The 25,755-nt window shown below is 42.9% G+C and overlaps 1 protein-coding gene across 1 annotated transcript in view; it reads left to right on the top strand.

Annotated features, from left to right (window-relative positions):
- The window catches only part of LOC118373314 (ubiquitin conjugation factor E4 B-like), a 91,025-nt gene that overhangs the window by 46,196 nt on the left and 19,074 nt on the right, over nt 1–25,755 (top strand). The window contains 8 exon segments of the mRNA XM_052500501.1: nt 4,544–4,660; nt 6,480–6,578; nt 6,881–6,994; nt 7,279–7,477; nt 24,643–24,778; nt 24,889–24,988; nt 25,132–25,260; nt 25,375–25,397. Coding sequence (XP_052356461.1) covers nt 4,544–4,660; nt 6,480–6,578; nt 6,881–6,994; nt 7,279–7,477; nt 24,643–24,778; nt 24,889–24,988; nt 25,132–25,260; nt 25,375–25,397 — 917 coding nt within the window.

Here is a 25,755-nt window from a genome sequence, read left to right as displayed (position 1 = left end):
AATAATGTTGGATCAATTGAATTTACCACAGGTGGACTCCAATCAAGTTGAAGAAACATCTCAAGGATGATCAATGGAAACGGGATGTACCCGAGCTCCCAGCTAGATATTGTATGACTAGTAAGTTAACCTCTTGAAGCTAGGGGGCACTATTTTTACGTTTGGAAAAATAACATTCCCAAAGTAAACGGCCTATTTCTCAGGACCAGATGCTAGAATATGCATATAATTTACAGCTTAGGATAGAAAACACTCTAAAGTTTCCAAAACTGTAAATATATTGTCTGTGAGTATTACTGATATTGCAGGCGAAAGCCTGAGAAATATCCAATCAGGAAGTGACTCATTTTGAAACCCCTGTGTTTCTATGCATCCCTATTGCCCATTGAAAGGGATATCAACCAGATTCCTTTTTCTATGGCTTCCCTAAGGTGTCAACAGCCTTTAGACATAGTTTCAGGCTTTTATTTTGAAGAATGAGCGTGAACGACCACATTGCGTAAGTGGAGAGGTGGGGGCTCTCAGAGTGATTTGTGCGCAAAAGAGAGAGGCGGCCATTGTTACTCAGTGGAAACAGGATGCACCAGAGCTCAATTTCGAGTCTCACAGAAAATGGTCTGAAAACGTATGTAAATATGCTGGTTTGTTTTGCAAACATTTCTAAAAACGGGTTTTCTCTTTGTCATTATTGGTTAGCTGAGAGATTATAATTTTTAAGGCTTTAACCTAAAAATGTGAAAAGTCAAGGCGTCTGAATACTTTCTGAAGGCACTGTAAGCTTATACGGTTTTTAGCGACACTAGAATCGTGCCAATCAGAGTTTGAAATCAGTGCGAACCATGATGTAAGGCAATTCCATTCGTAATACTGCCTTGGTGAGAAATAAGCATTTCCTCATCCTACTTTAAGCTGGATTGCGTTACAAAGATCTACAATATGCAGAAAATGCAAACATTGTTTCACATTGTGAAGGGGTGTTGTACAGGTCACATGCAATTTGAATTGTCAGATAGTGGTATTGGTGACTGCCTTTACCAAGCAAGTATGGCTTAGTAATGTAATAGTCACCATGTTAGCTCATCAAAACTAGAAACGTCCTCTCACTGTCAACTGCATTTATTTTCAGAAACTGAACAAGATTCAACAACTGAGACATAAACTGAACAAGTTCCACAGACGTGACAAATAGAAATGGAATAATGTGCCCCTGAACAAAGGAGGGGTCAAAATCAAAAGTAAGTCAGTATCTGGTGTGGCCACCAGCTGCATTAAGTACTGCAGTGCATCTCCGCCTCATAGACTGCTCCAGATTTGCCAGTTCTTGCTGTGAGATGTTACCCCACTCTTCCACCAAGGCACCTGCAAGCTCCCGGACATTTCTGGGGGGAATGGCCCTAGCTCTCACTCTCCGATCCAACAGGTCCCAGATGTGCTCAATGGGATTGAGATCCGGGCTCTTCGCTGACCATGGCAGAACACTGATATTCCTGTCTTGCAGGAAATCACGCAGAGAACGAGCAGTATGGCTGGTGGCATTGTCATGCTGGAGGGTCATGTCAGGATGAGCCTGCAGGAAGAGTACCACATGAGGGAGGAGGATGTCTTCCCTGTAACGCACAGCATTGAGATTGCCTGCAATGACAACAAGCTCAGTCCGATGATGCTGTGACACACTGCCCCAGACCATGACGGACCCTCTACCTCCAAATCGATCCCGCTCCAGAGTACAGGCCGCTGTGTAACGCTCATTCCTTCTACGATAAACGCGAATCCAACCATCACCCCTGGTGAGACAAAATCGCGACTCGTCAGTGAAGAGCACTTTTTTCCAGCGACGGTGGTTTTGTGCCCATAGGCGATGTTGTTGCTGGTGATTGTCTGGTGAGGACCTGCCTTACAACAGGCCTACCAGCTCTCAGCCTATTGCGGACAGTCTGAGCACTGATGGAGGGATTGTGCGTTCCTGGTGTAAATTGGGCAGTTGCTGCCATCCTGTACCTGTCCCGCAGGTGTGATGTTCAGATGTACTGGTCCTGTGCAGGTGTTGTTAAACGTGGTCTGCCACTTCGAAGACGATCAGCTGTCCGTCCTGTCTCCCTGTAGCTCTGTCTTAGGCGTCTCGCAGTATGGACATTGAAATGTATTGCCCTGGCCACATCTGCAGTCCTCATGCATCCTTGCAGCATCCCTAAGGCATGTTCACACAGATGAGCAGGGACCCAGGGCATCTTTCTTTTGGTGTTTTTCAGTCAGTAGAAATGACCAGCATGGTTGAATAATAATAAAGCAGAACAGTTGAAACTGGAGCAGCAGCACGGTCAGGTGGACTGGGGACAGCAAGGAGTCATCATGTCAGGTAGTCCTGGGGCATGGTCCTTGGGCTCAGGTCCTCCGAGAGAGAGAACGAAAGAGAGAAGGAGAGAATTAGAAAACGCACACTTAGATTCACACAGGACACCGAATAGGACAGGAGAAGTACTCCAGATATAACATACTGACCCTAGCCCCCCGACACATAAACTACTGCAGCATAAATACTGGAGGCTGAGACAGGAGGGGTCAGGAGACACTGTGGCCCCATCCGAGGACACCCCCGGACAGGGCCAAACAGGAAAGATATAACCCCACCCACTTTGCCAAAGCACAGCCCCCACACCACTAGAGGGAAAACTTCAACCACCAACTTACCATCGTGAGACAAGGCTGAGTATAGCCCACAAAGATCTACGCCATGGCACAACCCAAGGGGGGTGCCAACCCAGACAGGATGACCACATCAGTGAATCAACCCACTCAGGTGACGCACCCCTTCCAGGGACGGCATGAGAGAGCCCCAGTAAGCCAGTGACTCAGCCCCTGTAATAGGGTTAGAGGCAGAGAATCCCAGTGGAAAGAGGGGAACCGGCCAGGCAGAGACAGCAAGGGCGGTTCGTTGCTCCAGAGCCTTTCCGTTCACCTTCCCACTCCTGGGCCAGACTACACTCAATCATATCATATCATATCATATAAGTCTTCAGTAAAGACTTAAAGGTTGAGACCGAGTTTGCGTCTCTGACATGGCTAGGCAGACCGTTCCATAAAAATGGAGCTCTATAGGAGAAAGCCCTGCCTCCAGCTGTTTGCTTAGAAATTCTTGGGACAATTAGGAGGCCTGCGTCTTGTGACCGTAGCGTACGTGTAGGTATGTACGGCAGGACCAAATCAGGGAGATAGGTAGGAGCAAGCCCATGTAATGCTTTGTAGGTTAGCATTAAAACCTTGAAATCAGCCCTTGCTTTGACAGGAAGCCAGTGTAGAGAAGCTAGCACTGGAGTAATATGATCACATTTTTTGGTACTAGTCAGGATTCTAGCAGCCGTATTTAGCACCAACTGAAGTTTATTTAGTGCTTTATCCGGGTAGCCGGAAAGTAGAGCATTGCAGTAGTCTAACCTAGAAGTGACAAAAGCATGGATGAATATTTCTGCATCATTTTTGGACAGAAAGTTTCTGATTTTTGCAATGTTACGTAGATGGAAAAAAGCTGTCCTTGAAATGGTCTTGATATGTTCTTCAAAAGAGAGATCAGGGTCCAGAGTAACGCCGAGGTCCTTCACAGTTTTATTTGAGACGACTGTACAACCATTAAGATTAATTGTCAGATTCAACAGAAGATCTCTTTGTTTCTTGGGACCTAGAACAAGCATCTCTGTTTTGTCCGAGTTTAAAAGTAGAAAGTTTGCAGCCATCCACTTCCTTATGTCTGAAACACATGCTTCTAGCAAGGGCAATTTTGGGGCTTCACCATGTTTCATTGAAATGTACAGCTGTGTGTCATCCGCATAGCAGTGAAAGTTAACATTATGTTTTCGAATAACATCCCCAAGAGGTAAAATATATAGTGAAAACAATAGTGGTCCTAAAACAGAACCTTGAGGAACACCGAAATTTACAGTTGATTTGTCAGAGGACAAACCATTCACAGAGACAAACTGATATCTTTCCGACAGATAAGATCTAAACCAGGCCAGAACTTGTCTGTGTAGACCAATTTGGGTTTCCAATCTCTCCAAAAGAATGTGGTGATCGATAGTATCAAAAGCAGCACTAAGGTCTAGGAGCATGAGGACAGATGCAGAGCCTCGGTCCGATGCCATTAAAATGTAATTTACCACCTTCACAAGTGCCGTCTCAGTGCTGTGATGGGTCTAAAACCAGACTGAAGCATTTCGTATACATTGTTTGTCTTCAGGAAGGCAGTGAGTTGCTGCGCAACAGCCTAGAAATGCCTCTAGTGTCCTACGTTTTCATAACTGTGACCTTAATTGCCTCCCGCCTGTAAGCTGTTAGTGTCTTAACGACTGTTCCACAGGTGCATGTTCATTAATTATTTATGGTTCATTGAACAAGCATGGGAAACACTGTTAAATCCCTTTACAATGTAGATCTGTTAAGTTATTTGGATTTTTACGAGTTATCTTTGAAAGACAGGGTCCTGAAAAAGTGAGTTTCTTTTTTTGCTGAGTTTGTGCCTGTCTCGTGTGTGTGTATGTGTCCTGTCCAGATGACATCTCTGCCCCTGTGGTGTCCCAAGTCCCTGGGCCCGGGGATGGGCCGAGAGGTTCAGAGACTGTCCTTCCTGGGAGCATTCTTCAGCCTGTCGGTCTTTGCAGAGGATGACGTGAGTAATCGGGGTAAAGTGAACTTGCCCCGAGATGCTGATCCTGGGTCAGTATTGCCTTTTCTACTCTTAACGGTTAACCTGTCTGGGAACGGAATCCCTCGCCAACAGCCATTGAAATTGCTAGGTGCCAAATTCAAACAACAGAAATCTCATAAATCAAATTTCTCAAGCATACAAGTATTAGGCACCATTTTAAAGATATAATTCTCGTTAATCCAGCCACAGTGTCTGATTTCAAAAAGGTTTACAGCGAAAGCTCAACAAACAATTGTTAGGTCACCACCAAGTCACGGAAAAACACAGCCATTTTTTCAGGCAAAGAGAGGAGTCACAAAAAGCACAAATAGAGATAAAATTAATCACTAACCTTTGATGATCTTCATCAGATGACACTCATAGGACTTCATGTTACACAATACATGTATGTTTTGTTCGGTAAAGTTCATATTTATATCCAAAAATCTAATTTTACATTGCCGTATTATGTTCAGTAGTTCCAAAACATGCGGTGATTTTGCAGAGAGCCACATCAATTTACAGAAATACTCATAATAAACATTGATAATAGATGCAACTATTATACATGGAACTTTTAGATTAACTTCTACTTAATGCAACCGCTGTCAGATTTAAAAAAAACTTTACTGAAAAGCATACCATGCAATAATCTGAGTACAGCGTTCAGAGCCCAAACCAGCCAAAGAAATATCTGCCATGTTGTGTAGTCAACTTTTGATCTTCATCAGAATGCACTCACAGAAATCCCAGTTCCACCATAAATGTTTGATTTGTTCAATAAAGTTAATAATTTATGTCCAACTACCTCCTTGTTGTTCGTGCGTTTAGTAAACAAATCGAAACTCACGAGGCGGGGGCAAGTCCAGCGGAAAGGTCGGACAAAAAGTTCCGTTACAGTCCGTAGAAACATGTCAAACGAAGTATAGAATCAATCTTTAGGATGTTTTTATGATAAATCTTCATTAAGAGGTTAATGTTCCAACCGGACAATTCCTTTGTCTGTAGAAAAGCAATGGAACGCGAGCTAACACGCTCATGACCGCGCGCCACGAGCCCGTGGCTCTCTGCCAGACCTCTGACTCATTCCCCTCTCATTCAGCCCCCCTCCACAGTAGAAGCTTGAAACAATGTTCTAAAGACTGTTGACATCTAGCGGAAGCCTTAGGAAGTGCAACATGATCAATATCCCACTATCTTCAATAGGGGCTGATTTGAAAAACGACCAACCTCAGACTTCCCACTTCCTGGTTGGATTTCTTCTCAGGTTTTCGCCTGCCATATGAGTTCTGTTATACTCACAGACATCATTCAAACAGTTTTAGAAACTTGTGTGTTTTCTATCAGAGTGTTCTCTATCCAATACTACTAATAATATGCATATATTAGCATCTGGGACTGAGTAGTATGCAGTTTACTCTGGGCACGCTTTTCATCCAAAAGTGAAAATGCTGCCCCCTATCCCAATGAAGTTAAGGTTAGAATTGTGGGAGAGGAAGCTGATCCTAAATCTGTACATTGAGGGAACTTCACCCTGGAGCTAGATGAATGTGTGCTTGTGTGACTCGATGCAATGTGGCCAAAAGAAGAAAAGGAAAGTAGCCCAGCAGCACTGCTTGTCTCTTGGAATTTAGTGAATTTACCAATTTTGCTGATTAACATCTTTCTGGTGGTTCCTGTTGTATTGCATAAGTTTACTTCACAAAATGCTTTAAAAAGAAATTGCTCACAAATATACAAATGACCATGACAAGTTTTATCATATTGCTTCCAGAATTATGTTGCCATTATTTTTTACCAGACCAAAGTGGGTGACAAGTACTTCTCGGGCCCAGCCATCACTATGGAGAACACTCGTGTGGGTAGCCAAACCCTGCAGCACTACCTGGAGTCAGCCCGGGTAAGTCCCACCCACCTGGCAGGGCTGTACAGTGCGACCATTTTACTTGCATATGGGGCTAAATATTTTGCTGTGCGACCTGGAATTTTTATTTAGGAGCACCAGTGTGCCAAGAACAATTCAGGATTCTAGCTTTATTAACTCAAATATTTTTCATTTTGCTCCTAAGTTTGGTTGTGAGCCTACATTTGTTTTTACTTAAAAAAGGTCAGCTTAGAGCTCTGCCCGGGTCTATCGTGACTTTTAGTATACTTCCTTCAAGTTGGCATGACATAATACTTTTTTATATGTTTCTTTGTCAGGGTGACTTGTTTAAAATTCTCCACAACATCCTACTAAATGGAGAGACAAGAGAGGTAGCGCTCAACTACATGGCAGCTCTGGTCAACCGCAATGTGAAGAAAGCCCAGATGCAGGTAAAAGGCTTACAGCTTAGTGATCCTAGCCTATTTTAATTTAATCTATAGAACATCTGTATTGAGGGTTTCTAATGTGACCCTTTCAAGCTAGAATGTCTGGCCAAAAGGTCTGAAGAGACCCACTGCTATTCCAGCACACACTGCTCTCCCCCCACCGTCGCTGTCATTCTTTCACTGTCCTATCGGAAACAAATACATATGAAAGGAGTGGGACGGAGCAGTTCTTTATTTCATATTATATTTAATATCTTCCCCTCCCACCTCGTCCCCTACTCTCGCAGACAGACGACAAGCTGGTGTCCACAGACGGCTTCATGATTACCTTCCTGTCTGTGCTGCAACAGCTGAGCATGAAGATCAAGCTGGAGATGGTAGACCCATACTACATTTTCCACCCCCTCTGCCGCCTGCAGGTCAGCCGTGAGGAGACCCGGCTCAAGGCCACCATGGAAGAGCTCAAGACCTGGCTGGCCGAGATACGTGAGTGGACACCCATAGATAATATAACAGTAAATACGCCGATGTCATAGATCCCCTATGCATCAGAATGGAACCATTTGTCAGCTCCATTTTTCTGTTCTATGTAGTTGGACACCACCATTGTCGTCATAATGTTTCAAGTGTACAGTGAAATGCCTTTCTTGCCAGCTCCAAACCCAACAATGTAGTTATCAATGTCGCACAAAAAAATGACAAGGTAGAACAAAAACACACAAGAAATAAAACACGAGAGTCACGGTCACCAACGTCAACCTACCAGACGAACTGGACACCTTTTTCTCAAGATTTGAGCACAATGACCCTGAGCTGCTGAGAAGAGCCCCCGATGACAACGTGGGCTACACACGGTCTCCACTGAGGACATATGTAAGTTCATCGACTACAGCTCGACCTTCAGTACCATAGTGCCCTATAGGCTCATTACAAAACTCACAGCCCTGGGTCTGAACTCCTCCCTATGCAACTGGGTCATGAACTCCCTGACAGGCCGTCCCCAGGTGAAGGTAGGCAACATTACCTCCTCGACACTGATCCTCATCAACGGGATTGCTGTGGAGATGGTAAATAACTTCAAATTCCTCTGGGTACACATCTTGGAGAAGCTGAAATGGTCTGACCACACGGACACCGTAGTGAAGGCACGACAGCGACTCTTCAACCTCAGGATGCTGAAGAAATTTGGCCTGTCCCCGAAGGCCCAAACGGTCTTCTACAGGAGCACCGTGGAGAGAACACTGTCGGACTGCATCACAGCCTGATACGGCAACTACACCTCCACCAAGGATTTCCAGAGGGTGATAGTGCAGCCACACTGCCTGGCTTACAGGACACCGACAACACCAGGTGTCGCAGAAAGGCCAAGAAGATCATCAGCCACCCAAGCCATGCCTTGTTCCCCTCGCTTCAATCATTTAGACACGGGCAGTACAGGAACATAATTTCAAAAACTGAGACTGTCCAATGGCTTCTACCCTCAGATCATCAGGCTGCTGAATAGTTGGATACCTGCTCCACCCTCGCCCTGCTGCTCCCCCTATGGACATATTCCCCACTGCTACTCCCCCTATGGACATATTACACACTGCTACTCCCCCTATGGACATATTCCCCACTGCTACTCCCCCTATGGACATATTCCCCACTGCTTCTCCCCTATGGACATATTCCCCACTGCTACTCCCCCTATGGACATATTCCCCACTGCTACTCCCCCTATGGACATATTCCCCACTGCTACTCCCCCTATGGACATATTCTCCACTGCTACTCCCCCTATGGACATATTCCCCACTGCTACTCCCCCTATGGACATATTCCCCACTGCTACTCCCCCTATGGACATATTCCCCACTGCTACTCCCCTATGGACATATTCCCCACTGCTACTCCCCCTATGGACATATTCCCCACTGCTACTCCCCCTATGGACATATTCCCCACTGCTACTCCCCCTATGGACATATTCCCCACTGCTACTCCCCCTATGGACATATTCCCCCTGCTACTCCCCCTATGGACATATTCCCCACTGCTACTCCCCCTATGGACATATTCCCCACTGCTACTCCCCCTATGGACATATTCCCCACTGCTACTCCCCCTATGGACATATTCCCCACTGCTACTCCCCCTATGGACACATTCCCCACTGCTACTCCCCCTATGGACATATTCCCCCTGCTTACTCCCCCTATGGACATATCCCCCCTGCTACTCCCCCTATGGACATATTCCCCACTGCTACTCCCCCTATGGACATATTCCCCACTGCTACTCCCCCTATGGACATATTCCCCACTGCTACTCCCCCTATGGACATATTCCCCACTGCTACTCCCCCTATGGACATATTCCCCACTGCTACTCCCCCTATGGACATATTCCCCACTGCTACTCCCCCTATGGACATATTCCCCACTGCTACTCCCCCTATGGACATATTCCCCACTGCTACTCTCCCTATGGACATATTCCCCACTGCTACTCCCCCTATGGACATATTCCCCACTGCTACTTCCCCTATGGACATATTCCCCACTGCTACTGATGAGGCTTTTTCTCAGTATTTGAAGGAGCAGATTGCCTTTTTCCTCGGAACTAACGACACGGGGGATGTTGACGACTCCACCCTTTGGGAATCTCTAAAGGCTGTGATTAGAGGTTACATTATTTCTTATACATCAGAGAGGAAGAAACGCGCCAATACTAGGCTGAGAGAAATTGAAAGAGTTAGGGGAACAGGAGAACGTTTTTAGGACGAATTCCTCGTATACAGTCGTATACAGTCCTTCAGAAGATCACAAAGTTAAAATATGAATACAATACCATCCTTTCGAAACGGGTGGGCTCTTTACTTGCTAGAATGCAACAAAGTTATTTTGAACTGGGTGACAAACCACATAAATTATTAGCAAGACAGCTATGGCATGTACAGGCATCTAGAGCTATTCACAAAATAAAAGACAAGAAGGGTAAAATAGTAACAAATCCGCAGGATATTAATAAATGCTTTGCGCAGTTTTACTCAGAGCTATACCAATCAAAATGCGATGCTACTGATCCACAAACTATGGAACGCTTTCTCGCTGAATGTGAACTTCCTAAACTAGACAGGGGGGTAGCTTCTGCACTCGATGCAGGGATAACTTTAGAGGAAATGAACACAGCGATAACACAATTTCCAAACAGCAAGGCCCCTGGGCCCGATGGATATGTAATAGAATTCTATAAGAAGTACTGCGCCAGTCTAGCTCCACTTATGTTGCGAATGTTTAAACAATCCAAAGAATATGCCAAACTCCCGCAAACACTGTATGAGGCTACAATAGCACTGATCTTGAAAAAAGATAGAGATTCCATGGAGATGTCGTCTTATCGCCTCGTGTCGTTACTCCCCATAGAAAACAAGGTGTTGACAAAGATATTGGCAAACCGATTGAAAACATATATTTCTGACATCATACACCCTGACCAGACAGGTTTTATCCCGGGCCGACATATACACTACAATTTGAGACGTCTTTTCAACGTAATGTATCACGATCATAAGGTTGAGGCCGTGGTAATAGCTCTTGATGCAGAGAAGGCGTTTGAACGGATTGAGTGGAAATATATGATGCCGGTTCTAGAGCACTTCGGGTTCGGAAAGGAATTTATTAATTGGATAAGAATTATTTATGCACACCCAATGGCGTCCCGTGGTAACCAATCAAGAAATGTCGCAGTCATTCCGCTTGTTCAAGGGGTGCCGACAGGGGTGCCCTATTTCGCCTGCTCTCTTCGCTATAGCCATGGAACCCCTTGCTACTCGCATTCGGGCATGTGCCGATATAGCTTCTGTTAAAATAAAGGATACACAGCACAAAATGTCCCTATATGCAGACGATGTTCTTTTGTTTTTGTCCAAGCCTAAAACTTCTATTCCACCCTTACTTAACTTGATAAACACATTTGGCTCCTTCTCTGGCTACAAGATAAACTGGCAAAAAAGTGAGTTGATGCCAATATCACGGCCTGTGGATATGCAATTTCTGCAATCTACCCCGTTTAGAACAGTGATGGACAAGTTCACAAGCCTTGGCATTGTAGTAACAGACCTTGATCAGCTATTGAAAGCGAATTGGGAAATGAAAATATATCAGCTTAAACAAAATATAGATTTTTGGAAAACTCTGCCTATCTCCTTGGTTGGTCGTATAAGCGCTATTAAAATGTTTGTCCTACCCAGGTTTCTTTACCTCTTCCAATGTCTGCCCAATTTCATACCACAAAGCTATTTTAAGAAACTGTATTCAATAGTAACTCAATTTTTATGGGATAACAAGGCAGCCAGAATTTCAAGGAAGCATTTATGCAAGTACAAAATAGAGGGGGGCTTTGGCCTTCCTCACTTTAAACTGTATTATTGGGCTGCTAATCTGAACATTGTGTCTTTCTGGAGGGAAAGCTTACCTGCGATGAGACAGAAGGATATGCCTGCATGGCTTTTGATTGAGCAGGCCTCCTGTCAACGTTCCTCACTCCCTGCACTTGTTAATAGCCCATCATATGTGAATAAATCCACTTATGACTCTAACCCAGTCATTTGTCATACACTTAGGATCTGGAAACAGATTAGGTATTTTCTTAACATACCCACTATATACATTGACAGCCAGATTTGCCTGAATCATGCTTTCCAGCCCGCATTGGATGATGTGGTGTTTTCATAGTGGAGGGAGAAGGGGCTCACAACAATTGGTAATCTATACATAAATGGTCAGTTTGCTTCATTTCAACAATTACAGGGAAAGTTCAACATGCCAACAACACATTTTTTCAGATACCTCCAAATCAGAAATTTCGTAAGGACACATATCCCACAGTATGGCATGAAGCCAAATAGTCCTACATTAGATAGCTTGATCCTTGTCAAACCCCATTCGAAAGGGTCGGTCTCTAGACTGTATGATGTGCTACAGGCCCACATAGAGGTATCCACAGACACCATTAAAAGGGCTTGGGAACAAGAACTTGGGTAAGAAATCTCAGATGAGGACTGGGTAGAAGCTCTCAGGAATATAAACCACAGTTCAGTGAATGCCAGACACAAACTTGTACAGTTTAAGGTGATACACAGGTTACATTACTCAAAAGTAAAACTGCATAAAATATTCCCGGACACCTCACCACTGTGTGAGAGGTGCAAGCAGGATGAGGGGACGTTGACCCACTTATTCTATACATGGCCTAAGTTACATGTTTACTGGGCTCTCATTTTGGATTATTTATCTAGAGCCTTTGATAGAGTTCTAGCCCCAGACCCATTGACCGCTCTGTTTGGTACAGTTGATGGGAATAACCACGAAGGGAAAGCTGTCTCTCTTTGTACTCTATTAGCCAAAAGGCTCATATTGTAATTTTGGAAACTGGAGACTGTACCCACCTTTGAAATGTGGTTACGGGATTTAGAGAATGTAATACATATGGAAAAGATTCGATACAATACCTCCAATAGAAGTCCAATGTTTTACAAAATATGTCAGCCGATACTGGATAAATGGTCTAGTCCCGCTTCATAACTGGGTTGATGATCTGCTGCTACTCTGTGCTGTACTCCACTCAATATCTATTTTTGGCTTAACTACACTGCTTGTAATGACTAGATGCTGTCTTCATATACATGTACCACCTAATAGGATTTAGTTTTATTTTGTGTATGTGTGAGTTAAGTTTTGTTTTGTCCTCTAAATTGGCCATCCCATTCAACAGTACAATGAATGTCATTGTTAGTATTGCTGTCTTTTTTATTTGACTTGTTATTGTAAAATAATATAATTAAAATCAAATTAAATGCTTTAGCATTGGATTGAGTTGGCCCAGAGTACCGAAAGTTTGGAACTATTCAATTGTGTCTGTTGTGCCAGGCAAGCTCAATCAAGCACAGCTAAGCATTTGCAAGAAAACACATGCCATTTGAACACAGGTCTAGTTGAGATTATGCATAGGAACACTGAAGATTTGTAGGCACACTGCTAATGGCTTTACAGAATGTTTGCCTCTAGGGGTTCTCTTGAGTCAACATAGGTCTCCTAAGTGGGAAAGGGGCACACCTCTCCACACATGAACAAAAGCATATAGGCCTATTGTTTACAGAAAACAAAGTATTTCTGTGGTTAACTGCAATAAGCAATAATGCATCTTTAAAGGCTTGATATGTAGCTTTGTTCATGACCCAACCAAATGCGCATAGGAATGTGAGTTACAGATCTGTCTTACTCATTGAAACCAAGTCTAATAAGCGTCATTTTCTCATGTCAGATAGACAGATCTGTGCAGACGTCTGTCGCGCTAACTTGCAAATACTCATGGGATAGCTAAAAAGAACTTTGGTTACAATATGCTGTCTTAACATTAGAAAATGTAATCAAGATGACATCGTCCACTGAACCCCCTACATCCTCAAGTCAGAGTTAATCTCACCTTAAAACTAAACCTGTAACTAATATTTGAAGTTTTTTTTCATGAGCAGGTCTTCACTACCTAATTGTACATCTAGCAGTGGTAGAATCAGTATTAATGAAATTCAAAATGTGCACGGAAATTAGCTAGCAAACGTTAGCTAGCTGGTGTCTGCTTGCTGGCTGGATCAGTCTCAAATCAATCCATATGAAATTAATTCTGGGATGTGTCTTTAGTATAATTAATGTGATGGCATGCAATTTTATCAAAATGATTACCTAACGTTTAATTGATTACGTGATTGAATAAAATAATGCAATAATTAACTCAACCTGGGGCACCACGGAGAAGTTTATTTAACTTTTTATGGCTGCAGGGGCAGTATTGAGTAGCTTGGATGAAAAGGTGCCCATTGAAAACGGCCTGCTCCCCAGTCTCCGTTGCTAATATATGCATATTATTATTAGTATTGGATAGAAAACACTCTAAAGTTTCCAAAACTGTCCAAATATTGTCTGTGAGTATAACAGAACTGATATTGCAGGCGAAACCCTGAGGAAAATCAAAACAGAAACTAGCTTCTATTTTGAAAAGTCCATGTTCCATAGCCTCTCTTTGCTGGATTTAAAGGGATATGAACCAGATTCCTTTTCCTATCGCTTCCTCAAGGTGTCAACAGTCTTCAGACATAGTTTCAGGCTTTTATTTAGAAAAATGAGCCAGAACGATAACATCGCGTCAAGTAAACTCTGTAGCTCAGTTGGTAGAGCATGGCGCTTGTAACGCCAGGGTAGTGGGTTCGATTCCCGGGACCACCCATACGTAGAATGTATGCACACATGACTGTAAGTCGCTTTGGATAAAAGCGTCTGCTAAATGGCATATATTATTATATATATTAAGTGGTCACATGAGTTTTGCTCGCGCAACAGAATTTGGATCGGTATTGCTTTTCCCTCTCCTACTGTGAAGGACATTTGCGGTTGATATATTATCGATTAAATATTTTAAAAACAACCTGAGGATTGATAATAAAAAATGTTTGACATGTTTCTGTGGACATTATAGAAACTTTTTGGAATTTTCATCTGCGTTGTCGTGACCGCTCTTTGATGTGGATTTCTGAACATACCTCCGTTTGTTTATCGCGTTATTTTGGATATAAAAATACTCTTTATGGAACAAACTGAACATTTGTTGTGTAACTGGGAGTCTCGCGAGTGAAAACATCCGAAGATCATCAAAGGTAAACGATTAATTTGATTCCTTTTCTGATTTTCGTGACCGAGCTTCCTGATGCTAAGTGTACTTAATGCTTTGTCGTGCGATCGATAAACTTACACAAACGCTTGGATTGCTTTTGCTGAAAAGCACAATTTCAAAATCTGACACGACAGGTGGAATAACAAAAGGCTAAACTGTGTTTTCCTATATTGCCCTTGTGATTTCATGAATATAAATATTTGTAGTATTAAACATTGAATGTAGCGCTATGCTATTCAGAGGTTGTTGATGACACTTATCCCGATATCGGGATTACAGCCATAACAAGTTAAGGAGTTCCATCTTCCCAATGAACTCTTAGAGATCTAAAGATCTGTTACATTTCAGTTATCAATCGGTCATTAATTATTCTTTACCTTCTATCAGTCATCTGAACATCGTAAGATCTATCTGCACGAACCCTAGTCTACAGTTGTGGCCAAAAGTGTTGAATGACACAAATATTCATTTTCACAAAGTCTTTTGCCTCAGTTTGTATGATGGCAATTTGCATATACTCCAGAATGTTATGAAGAGTAATCAGATGAATTGCAATTAATTGCAAAGTCCCTCTTTGCCATGCAAGTGAACTGAATCCTCCAAAAAACATTTCCACTGCATTTCAGCCCTACCACAAAAGGACCAGCTGAAATCATGTCAGTGATTCTCTCGTTAACCTCTCTGGGGTATGTGGGACGCTAGCGTCCCATCTGGCCAACATCCAGTGAAGTTGCAGAGCGCCAAATTCAAATACAGAAATGCTCATTATAAAAATTCTGAAAACAAAACATATTTTACATAGGATTAAAGATGAACTTCTTTTTAATCCAACCACGGTGTCAGATTTAGAAAATGCTTTTCGGCGAAAGTATACCTAGCCCAGATCATACCTAGCCCAGAACATAGCCCAGTTGACAAATGATTACAAACAGTAACCAGCCAAGCAGAAGCGTTACAAAACTCAGAAATAGAGAAAATGAATCCCTTACCTTTGATCTTCATATGGTGGCAATCAGGAGATATTCATTTACTCAATAAATGTTCCTTTTGTTCGATTTAAAGTCTATTTATATCCAAAAAACTCTTGTTAGCGCGTTTTCTTCAGTAATCCACAGGCTCAAACGCAGTCAAAACAGGCAATTTCTAAAGACTGTTGACATCTAGTGGAAGGCATAGGAACTTCAAATTGAGTCCTAAGTCAATGGATACTGTAATGGCATTGAATAGAAAACTACAAAAACAAAACAAAAGCTACTTCCTCAATGGATTTTTCTCAGGTTTTCACCTGCCAAATCAGTTCTGTTATACTCACAGACACCTTTAGAGTGTTTTCTATCCAAATCTACCAGTTATATGCATAACTTATTTTCTGGGTCCGAGTAGCAGGCCATTTAATTTGGGCTTGCGTTTCATCCAAAATTCCGAATGCTGCCCCCTACCCTAGAGAACACACAGGTGTGAGTGTTGACGAGGACAAGGCTGGAGATCACTCTCATGCTGATTGAGTTCGAATAACAGACAAAACTTCAAAAGGAGGGTGGTGCTTGGAATCATTGTTCTTCCTCTGATAACCATGGTTACCTACAAGGAAACATGTGCTGTCATCATTGCTTTGCACAAAAGGGCTTCACAGTGAAGGATATTTCTGCCAGTAAGATTGCACCTAAATCAACCATTTATCAGGTCATCAAGAACTTCAAGGAGAGCAGTTCAATTGTTGTGAAGAAGGCTTCAGGGCGCCCAAGAAAGTCCAGCAAGTGCCAGGACTGTCTCCTAAAGTTGATTCAGCTGCGGGATCGGGGCACCACCAGTACAGAGCTTGCTCAGGAATGGCAGCAGGGAGGTGTGAGTGCATCTGCATGCACAGTGAGGTGAAGACTTTTGGAGGGTGGCCTGGTGTCAAGAAGGACAGCAAAGAAGCCACTTTTCTACAGGAAAAACATCAGGGACAGACTGATATTCTGCGGAAGGTACATGGATTGGACTGCTGAGGACTGGGGTAAAGTCATTTTCTCTGATGAATCCCCTTTCCGATTGTTTGGGGCATCCGGAGAAAAAGCTTGTCCGGAGAAGACGAGGTGAGTGCTACCATCAGTCCTGTGTCATGCCAACAGTAAAGTATCCTGAGACCATTCATGTGTGGGGTTGCTTCTCAGCCAGGGGAGTGGGCTCACTCACAATTTTGCCTAAGAACACAGCCATGAATAAAGAATGGTACCAGCACATCCTCCGAGAGCAACTTCTCCCAACCATCCAGGAGCAGTTTGGTGACGAACAATTCCTTTTCCAGCATGATGGAGCACCTTGCCATAAGGCAAAAGTGATAACTAAGTGGCTCGGGGAACACAACATAGGTATTTTGGGTCCATGGCCAGGGAACTTCCCAGACCTTAATCCCATTGAAAACTTGTGGACAAACTCCAAGCATTGATTATGCAAGAATGGGCTGCCATCAGTCAGGATGTGGCCCAGAAGTTAATTGACCGCATGCTAGGGCAGATTGCAGAGGTCTTGAAAAAGAAGTGCCAACACTGCAAATATTGACTCTTTGCATCAACTTCATGTAATTGTCAATAAAAACCTTTGACACTTATGAAATGCTTGTAATTATACTTCAGTATTCAATAGTAACATCTGACAAAAAAATATGTAACGACACTGAAGCAGCAAACTTTGTGGAAATTAATATTTGTCATTCTCAAAACTTTTGGCCACGACTGTACATTGTGAATCAGCAATACACAAATTGGCGTAATTATTTATTTACTAAATACCTAAATAAATCACACAGAATTACAGAATAGATTATACATTGATTACTAATCATGCCATGAAAAGTGCCTAGTGGACTAACCTGATATGACAGCTGGTTACACAAAGGGGGGTTGAAGAAGGAGCGGGAGGAGGAGAGACAAAGGAATGGGTCTCTATCGGACCTTGAGAAGCTATGATCACGTAAATATAAAATCTTATATATCCAAGCAATCAAACCCGTTCACAAGGTTGGTTAACTCTGAAGACAGCTAAGGAGTCTTCAGGCTTATTTTTATATATATATATATATATATATATATATATATATATATATGTAAATATAAAATCTTATGATATATATATGTGATCAAAGCTTCTCAAGGTCCTACATTGGTCTTCGATAAATGCGTTGATGTAAAAGTCTGGTTTGCCCAGTAGAGATCGCCATTGTCCTTTTGTTGAGTCTTTCTGGTCGTAGTGTTGATTAGAGTGGATACGTTGGAGTACCCGGCCGGTCTTTCTTAGAGGAGTGTCTATGTTCGAGGCCACGTACGTTCTCAGCTGCAGACTGATAACCGCGACATCCATTATTTAATCACTTTTATGTGGTGATCGATAGTTCATACCATTTTGCCATACTCTGCTTGCGCTGGATTCTGGCTGGTCTAGTAGAAATTCACCATTTCACTGTGGGGATTGTCACCTCCAGAGGGGGGCTATGATCCTCCCCCCAGGACACGTCATGACTTATGCTAACAACGCCAGATTGCACACTCAATGCTGAATACTCCCTCTAGCTAGCTACTATAGCGAAGTCCTTGCTATTGCACAAATCTTATTTTTTTACCTTTTATTTTAGCAGGGAATCCACATTGACACCAGTGTCTCTTTTTTAAGGGAGCCCTGCATATACAATTTCATAGAACAAAATGTTGTAATACAATATAAAACAAATAAAATACAGCCCGATACAAATTGCACAGACAAACATAAATATACACAATCAACTAAAACAATTCCTCTGTCCACTCTCTAATCTAATCCACGGAGACTAAGGCCTCTTTTTGTACTGTTTTTCCAAACGTATGGAGTAGAAAAACTAAAAGCCGATTTGATATAAGTCTGAAGAGGAGTCTTCAGAGTTAACCAACCTTGTGAACGGTTTTGATTGCTTGGAATTTTAAATCTTAATAATGTTAGTTAAGCAAGTCGGAAGCTTCTGGAGCAGGTTTTGTGAACAAAAGGAGCGTAATGATGTGACCTTCATGACTTCAAAGAGGTCCAGACAACCTTTTGGTAAGAATACAGTGAGTTATACAACTGTTTCCTGTGATAAAACAAAGGGTGCCATGAACAATCAGTAAGGGCTTCCTGCACAGCTGCGGAACACCTTTATGTACTTAACCCCACCAATCACAATGGCCTGAGTTATTTAAATAGGCAAGTCTGTCACTTAGATGATCATGAAACCAAGAGCAGGCGTCAAAGCCCAGGCCAATCGAGGATAAGTTGTTCAAAAAAATAACATGCTCAACGTTATCAAATGCTGTTGACAGGTTCACAAACAAGGCAGCACAATTAATTTTAGCCTCTAAAGCATTGGCAATATCATCATCAACTCATGTGGTTGCTGTGATAGTGCTGTGCCCTGGCCTAAACCCAGATTGATTTATATTCAAAATACCAGGCTCAGATGGAGTGAAGTTGCTTATTTACCAAGGATTTGAGAGTCTTAGCTTGACATGGAAGCCCGGAGATGATAATCATCAAGAACTCGACTAACCCCGCCCTTATGGAGTGGCAGCACATAAGTTGTGTTCCATACTTTAGGAATATTTCCCCATAACCATGTTAGATTTAACATGTGGGTTACTGAGCCAGCAATGAGGGGGGCAGCACACTTGAGCAGACCTGGCTGAAATCAGTCAGCCCCTGTGGATTTCTTGGTATCTATAGCAGATGTTTCTGTGAAGTGCTGAAATGCAAAAGCTTGACTACCATTTTCCAAGTCAATCTGCAAAATTTCTGAATCAGCGTTTTGCCCATTCTTTGAGATAGAAGGGTCTGACGCTTCTATCAATGATGGCATTTTTGTCTAATGGGGCCCGAGTCTGAATTCATTTGATGGGGCAGAGGGAATGAAGTGCAACCCTTTAGAGTTTTGACAGTTTTTCAGAATTTAGCCAGGTTCCCTTTACGATCAGAAAGAGTGGTTACATAATCAGATTGAGCCTTTTTGATCCGTCTTACACATTGGCAATATTTTAGGCAACTGAGGAAGCAATCTGGGCCTATGCCTGTGGTCCTGGCCTCTTAGGAATGACTTCAGATCATTTAGGAATGAACCAGGCATTCAATTGACCTTTAACTCTGAGTTTTGAAGGGAGCATAATTATCTACAATAGTATTGAAGACCTTTTGTTAACCAGCTTTAAGCTAAATCCGGTTCAGTGATAGCTGAGATGCACTAAAATAAAAATCATGTAAAAAAGCTTTCACTAAAATGCCTCTTAGTGATGACATGAGGCTTAGGTTTATGTATTTTCACATCTCTGACACTGGGCAATGGTCACTAAAATCCAGCTGGAAAAACCCACTAGCAACATTTATCTGGAGTATAATAAGTCAAAATAAGATAAATCAAGATAGATTTCAATGGATCTTTAGGATTCGGCCATGTAGGCTGTTATCAGTTGAGGGAGGTTTTGCGCAGAACAAATATCTTTCATCGTATCTAACATTGACGTCCTCTAATCAATATTAAAATTGCCCATAATTAACAGTTCAGATTTACCATACTTGCATAGCAATTCAGATCATTCTTAAGAGCACATGAGTGAGCCCAGGGAGGACAATACAATCCTACTAGTGTCAGCTGGTTATTATGACCAAGGCCGGCATTTAAGAACAAGACAATCAAAATGCTTAGGGACAAAGCTAGCAAAAGATACAGAAACATTTTAAATTGTCCTTTGTAAATAATGGCAACACCTCTGCCAATTCTGTCCGGATTGAGTGACCTGAACAAAAATATAATCGCAACATGCAACAATTTCAAAGATTTTACTGAATTACAGGTCATATAATAAAATCAAATGTTGGGTGTAGCGAAATTATTGAATAAATTCATTAGGCCCTAATCTATGGATTTCACATGACTGGGAATACAGATATGCATCTGTTGGTCACAGATACCTTAGAAAAAAAGGTAGGGTGTTTATCAGTCAATATATGGTGTTACCACCATTTGCCAAATGCAGCGCGACACATCTCCTTCCCATAGAGTTGATCAGGATGTTGATTGTGGCCTGTGGAATGCTGTCCCACTCCTCTTCAATGGCTGTGCAAAGTTGCTGGATATTGGCGGGAACTGGAACATGCTGTCGTACATGTCGATCCAGAGCATCCCAAACATGCTCAATGGGTGACATGTCTGAGTATCCAGACATTTTTCAGGAATTGTGAACAGATCCTTGTGACATGGGGCCGTCCGTCCATTATCATGCTGAAACATGAGGCAATGGCGACGTATGAATGGCACGACAATGGGCCTCAGGATCTCATCACAGAATCTCTGTGTATTCAAATTGCCATCGATAAAATGCAATTGTGTTTGTTGTGCGTAGCTTATACCTGCTCATACCATAGCCCAACCGCCACCATGGGGCACTCTATTCACAACGTTGACTTTAGCAAACTGCTCTCCCACCCGGCGCCATACACAGTTTGTCATCTGCCTGGTACAGTTGAAAGCGGGATTCATTTGTGTAGAGCACACTTCTCCAGTGGCCATCGAAGGTGAACATTTGCCCACTGAAGTCGGTTACGATGCCGAACTACAGTCAGGTCAAAACCCTGGTGAGGATGACAAGCACCCAGACGAGCTTCCCTGAGACATTTTTTCATTTGTGCAAACCCACAGTTTCCTCAGCTGCCCTGGTGGCTCATCTCAGACCATCCTGCAGGCGAAGGAGCCAAATGTGGGGGTCCTGGGCTGGCATGATTACGCGTGGGCTGAGGTTGTGTGGCCGGTTAGATGTACTGCCAAATTCTCTAAAATGATGTTGAAGGAAGCTTATGGTAATGCATTAACATGAAGTTCTCTGGCAACAGCTCTGGTGGACATTCCTGCAGTCAGCATGCCAGTTGCACTCTCTCAAAACTTAAGACATGTGTGGCATTGTGTTGTATGATAAAACATGCACATTTGAGTGGCCTTTTATTGTCCTCTGCACGAGTTGCACATGTGTAATGATCATGCTGTTTAAATTTGCTTCTTGATATGACACACCTGCCAGATGGATGGATTATCTTGGCAAAGGAGAAATGCTCACTAACAGGGTTGTGCCATTTTTTTGTTTGTTCAGAAATTAGCTTTTTGTCTTTAAAATTTCTGGGATCTTTTATTTCAGCTCATGACACTTGGGACCAACACTTTACATGATGTGTTTATATTTTTGCTCTGTAATAGAACAGAGGGTTTTCGTTAATGGAATCCTCGCATGCAAATTCAGTTGAGTGTGGTGTGCAGCAGGCTAGGGACATTATTGTTTTTTGTTTTTACTAAAGACCTTCCACTGACCTTGAATAAAGCCTGTGTGTCTGTGTAGGCTGACGACTCAACAATATACACGTCGGCTGCAACAGTAAAATAAATAACTAAAACCCTTGACATAGAGCAACTCTAACAATAGGCTGGTGCTAAATATCTCAATAACTAAAAGCATAATGTTTGGGACACATCACTCGCTCAATGCTGAACCTAATTTAGATTTATTATTGAATAATGTGACAATTGAGAAAGTTGAGACTAAACTCTGGGTGTAATCCTAGGGTGTTGAGGAAAATGTTTTTCTTGGCTCATAGTGTGCTGTCGGCTGTAGTAATAAAGGCCTAAATCAGAAATGTTGTGTAAAAAACACAACGACCTGAGTAATAATGGCACAGTACTCATAGGGTTTCGCGGCAACCCTATTTCCAGCGGCCATGAAACTGCCAGCTGTCAGACACACTAAGTTTACCTTTATTTAACTAGGAAAGTCATTAAGAACAAATTCTTATTTTCAACGACGGCCTAGGAACAGTGGGTTAACTGCCTTGTTCAGGGGCAGAACGACTAACCACTTGGCGACCTGCCGCCCATGACCAAAAGTATGTGGACTCCTGCTCTTCGACATGTCATTCCAAAATCATGGGCATTAATATGGAGTTGGTCCCCCCCTTTGCTGCTATAACAGCCTCCACTCTTCTGGGAAGGCGTTCCACTAGATGTTGGAACATTGCAATGGGGACTTGCTTCCATTCAGCCACGAGCATTAGTGAGGTCGGGCACTGATGTTGGGCGATTAGGCCTGGCTCGCAGTCAGCGTTCCAATTCATCCCAAAGGTGTTTGATGGTGTTGAGGTCAGGGCTCTGTGCAGTCCAGTCAAGTTCTTCCACACCGATCACAACAAACCATTTCTGTATGAACCTTGCTTTGTGCACGGGGCGATCATGCAGAAACAGGAAACAGCCTTCCCCAAACTGTTGCCACAATGTTGGAAGCACAGAATCATCTAGAATGCTGTAGTGTTAAGATTTCCCTTCTCTGGAACTAAGGCGCCCGAACCATGAATAACAGCACCAGACCATTATTCCTCCGCCACCAAACTTTACAGTTGGAGCTATGCATTGGGACAGGTAGCGTTCCTCTGGCATCCGCAAAACCCAGATTAGTCCATCAGACTGCCAAATGGTGTAGAGTGATTCATCACTCCAGAGAATGATTTTCTACTGCTCCAGAGTCCAATGGCTCCAATGGCTATTTCAGCAACACTGGTTGCTGCTAATTGACATCATTTGAGTAAATTGGAGGTGTACCTGTAGACCTCCACAAGTCTGGTTCATCCTTACAAGCACCTGAAGGTACCACGTTCATCTGCACAAACAATAGTGTGCAAGTATAAACACCATGGGACCGCCCAGCCGTCATACCGTTTCGGAAGGAGATGTGCTGTCTCCTAGAGATGAATGTACTTTGGTGCGAAAAGTGCAAATCAATCTCAGAACAACAGCAAAGGACCTTGTGAAGATGCTGGAGGAAACCGGTACAAAAGTATCTATGTCCACAGTAAAACGAGTCCTATGTTGACATAACCTGAAAGGCCGCTCAGCAAGGAAGAATCCACTGCTCCAAAACCGCCACAAAAAAGCCAGACGACAGTTTGCAACTGCACATGGGGACAAAGATTGTACTTTTTGGAGAAATGTCCTCTGTTTGGCCATAATGACCATCGTTATGTTTGGAGGAAAAATGGGAAGGCTTGCTAGCCAAAGAACACCATCCCAACCGTGAATCACGGGGGTGGCAGCATCATGTTTTGGGGGTGTTTTGCTGCAGGAGGGACTGGTGCACTTCACAAAATAGATGGCATCATGAGGGACAAATTATTTGGATATATTGAAGCAACATCAAGACAGTCAGATCAGTCAGAAAGTTAAAGCTTGGTCAGAACTGGGTCTTCCAAATGGACAATGACCCCAAGCATACTTCCACAGTTGTAACAAAATGGCTTAAGGACAACAAAGTCAAGGTATTGGAGTGGCCATCACAAAGTCCTGACCTCAATCCTATAGAACATTTGTGGGCAGAACTGAAAAAGCGTGTGCGAGCAAGGAGGCCTACAAACTTGACTCAGTTACACCAGCACTGTCAGGAGGAATGGGCCAAAGGAATTCACCCAACTTATTGTGGGAAGCTTGTGGAAGGCTACATGAAACGTTTGACCCAAGTTAAAAAATGTAAAGGCAATGTTTCCAAATGCTAATTGAGTGGATGTAAACTTCTGACCCACTGGGAATGTGATGAAAGAAATAAAAGCTGAAATAAATAATTTTCTACTTTTATTCTGACATTTCTTAGTCTTAAAATAAGGTGGTGATCCCAACTGACCTAAGACAGGGAATTGTTACTAGGATTATATGTCAGGAATTGTGAAAAACTGAGTTTAAATGTATTTGGCTAAGGTGTATGTAAACTTCCGACTTCAACTGTATATGCCATGTACTGTATGCACTCGTGACTGTAGGTCGCTTTGGATAAGTGTCTGCTAATTGGGATTTATTAAAATTATTATTACCTGCAAAATTAACTAACTGGATGTGCCATTCACCTACCTGAAATTGTCCTGATTGTTTTTATCGACAGATGACCCCTCCAAGTTGTATGATCCCAAGTTCCCCACAGAGTGTTTCTTTCTGACGTTGCACACCCACCACCTGTCCATCCTACCAGGCTGCCGACGCTACATCCGCAGGCTGAGAGCCATTCGCGAGCTCAACAGGTACACACACACAGTCAGTTTGAAGTGGTCCAATAAGAGAGGCTTTTTTTCGTTATCAGTTTAGCTATGGTGTGCCCTAATGAAGATGACCCTGTTGTTTGACGTGGCAGGACGGTGGAAGAGCTGAAGAGTAGTGAGAGCCAGTGGAAGGACTCTCTGCTTGCCAGCCGACACCGAGAGATGCTGAAGAGATGCAAAATCCAGCTTAAGGTTTGCTAACTGGAGGGTCCGTCATGGTCTAGGGCGGTGTGTCACAGCATCATCAGACTGAGCTTGTTGTCATTGCAGGTCATCTCAACGCTGTGCATTACAGGGAAGACATTCTCCTCCCTCATGTGGTACCCTTCCTGCAGGCTCATCCTGACATGACCCTCCAGCATGGCAATGCCACCAGCCATACTGTTTGTTCTGTGAGTGATTTCCTGCAAGACAGGAATGTCAGTGTTCTGCCATGGCCAGCCGATGAGCCCGGATCTCAATCCCATTGAGCACGTCTGGGACCTGTTGGATCAGAGGGTGAGGGCTAGGGCCATTCCCCCCAGAAATGTCCGGGAACTTGCAGGTGCCTTGGTGAAAGAGTGGGAACTCTTTCACAGCAAGAACTGGCAAATCTGGCGTAGTACTTAATATTGACTACTTTTGATTTTGAATCCCCCCTTTGTTCAGTCTGTGGAACTTGTTCGGTTTATGTCTCAGTTGTTGAATCTTACGTTCATACAAATATTTACACGTTAAGTTTGCTGAAAATAAGCGCAGCTGACAGTGAGAGGACGTTTCTTTTTTTGCTCAGTGTGTGTGTGTGTATACTACTGTTCAAAAGTTTGGGGTCACTTAGAAATGTCCCTGTTTTTGAAAGAAAAGCAAATGTTTTGTCCATTTTTAAAATAACAATAATAATAATAATAATGATCAGAAATACAGTGTTAGACATTGTTAATATTGTAAATGACTATTGTAGCTGGAAATGGTTGATTTTA

The sequence above is a fragment of the Oncorhynchus keta genome, unplaced genomic scaffold, assembly GCF_023373465.1.
Source record: "Oncorhynchus keta strain PuntledgeMale-10-30-2019 unplaced genomic scaffold, Oket_V2 Un_contig_10789_pilon_pilon, whole genome shotgun sequence".
Taxonomy (NCBI): domain Eukaryota; kingdom Metazoa; phylum Chordata; class Actinopteri; order Salmoniformes; family Salmonidae; genus Oncorhynchus; species Oncorhynchus keta.
This window is presented reverse-complemented; position numbering and strand designations above follow the sequence as displayed.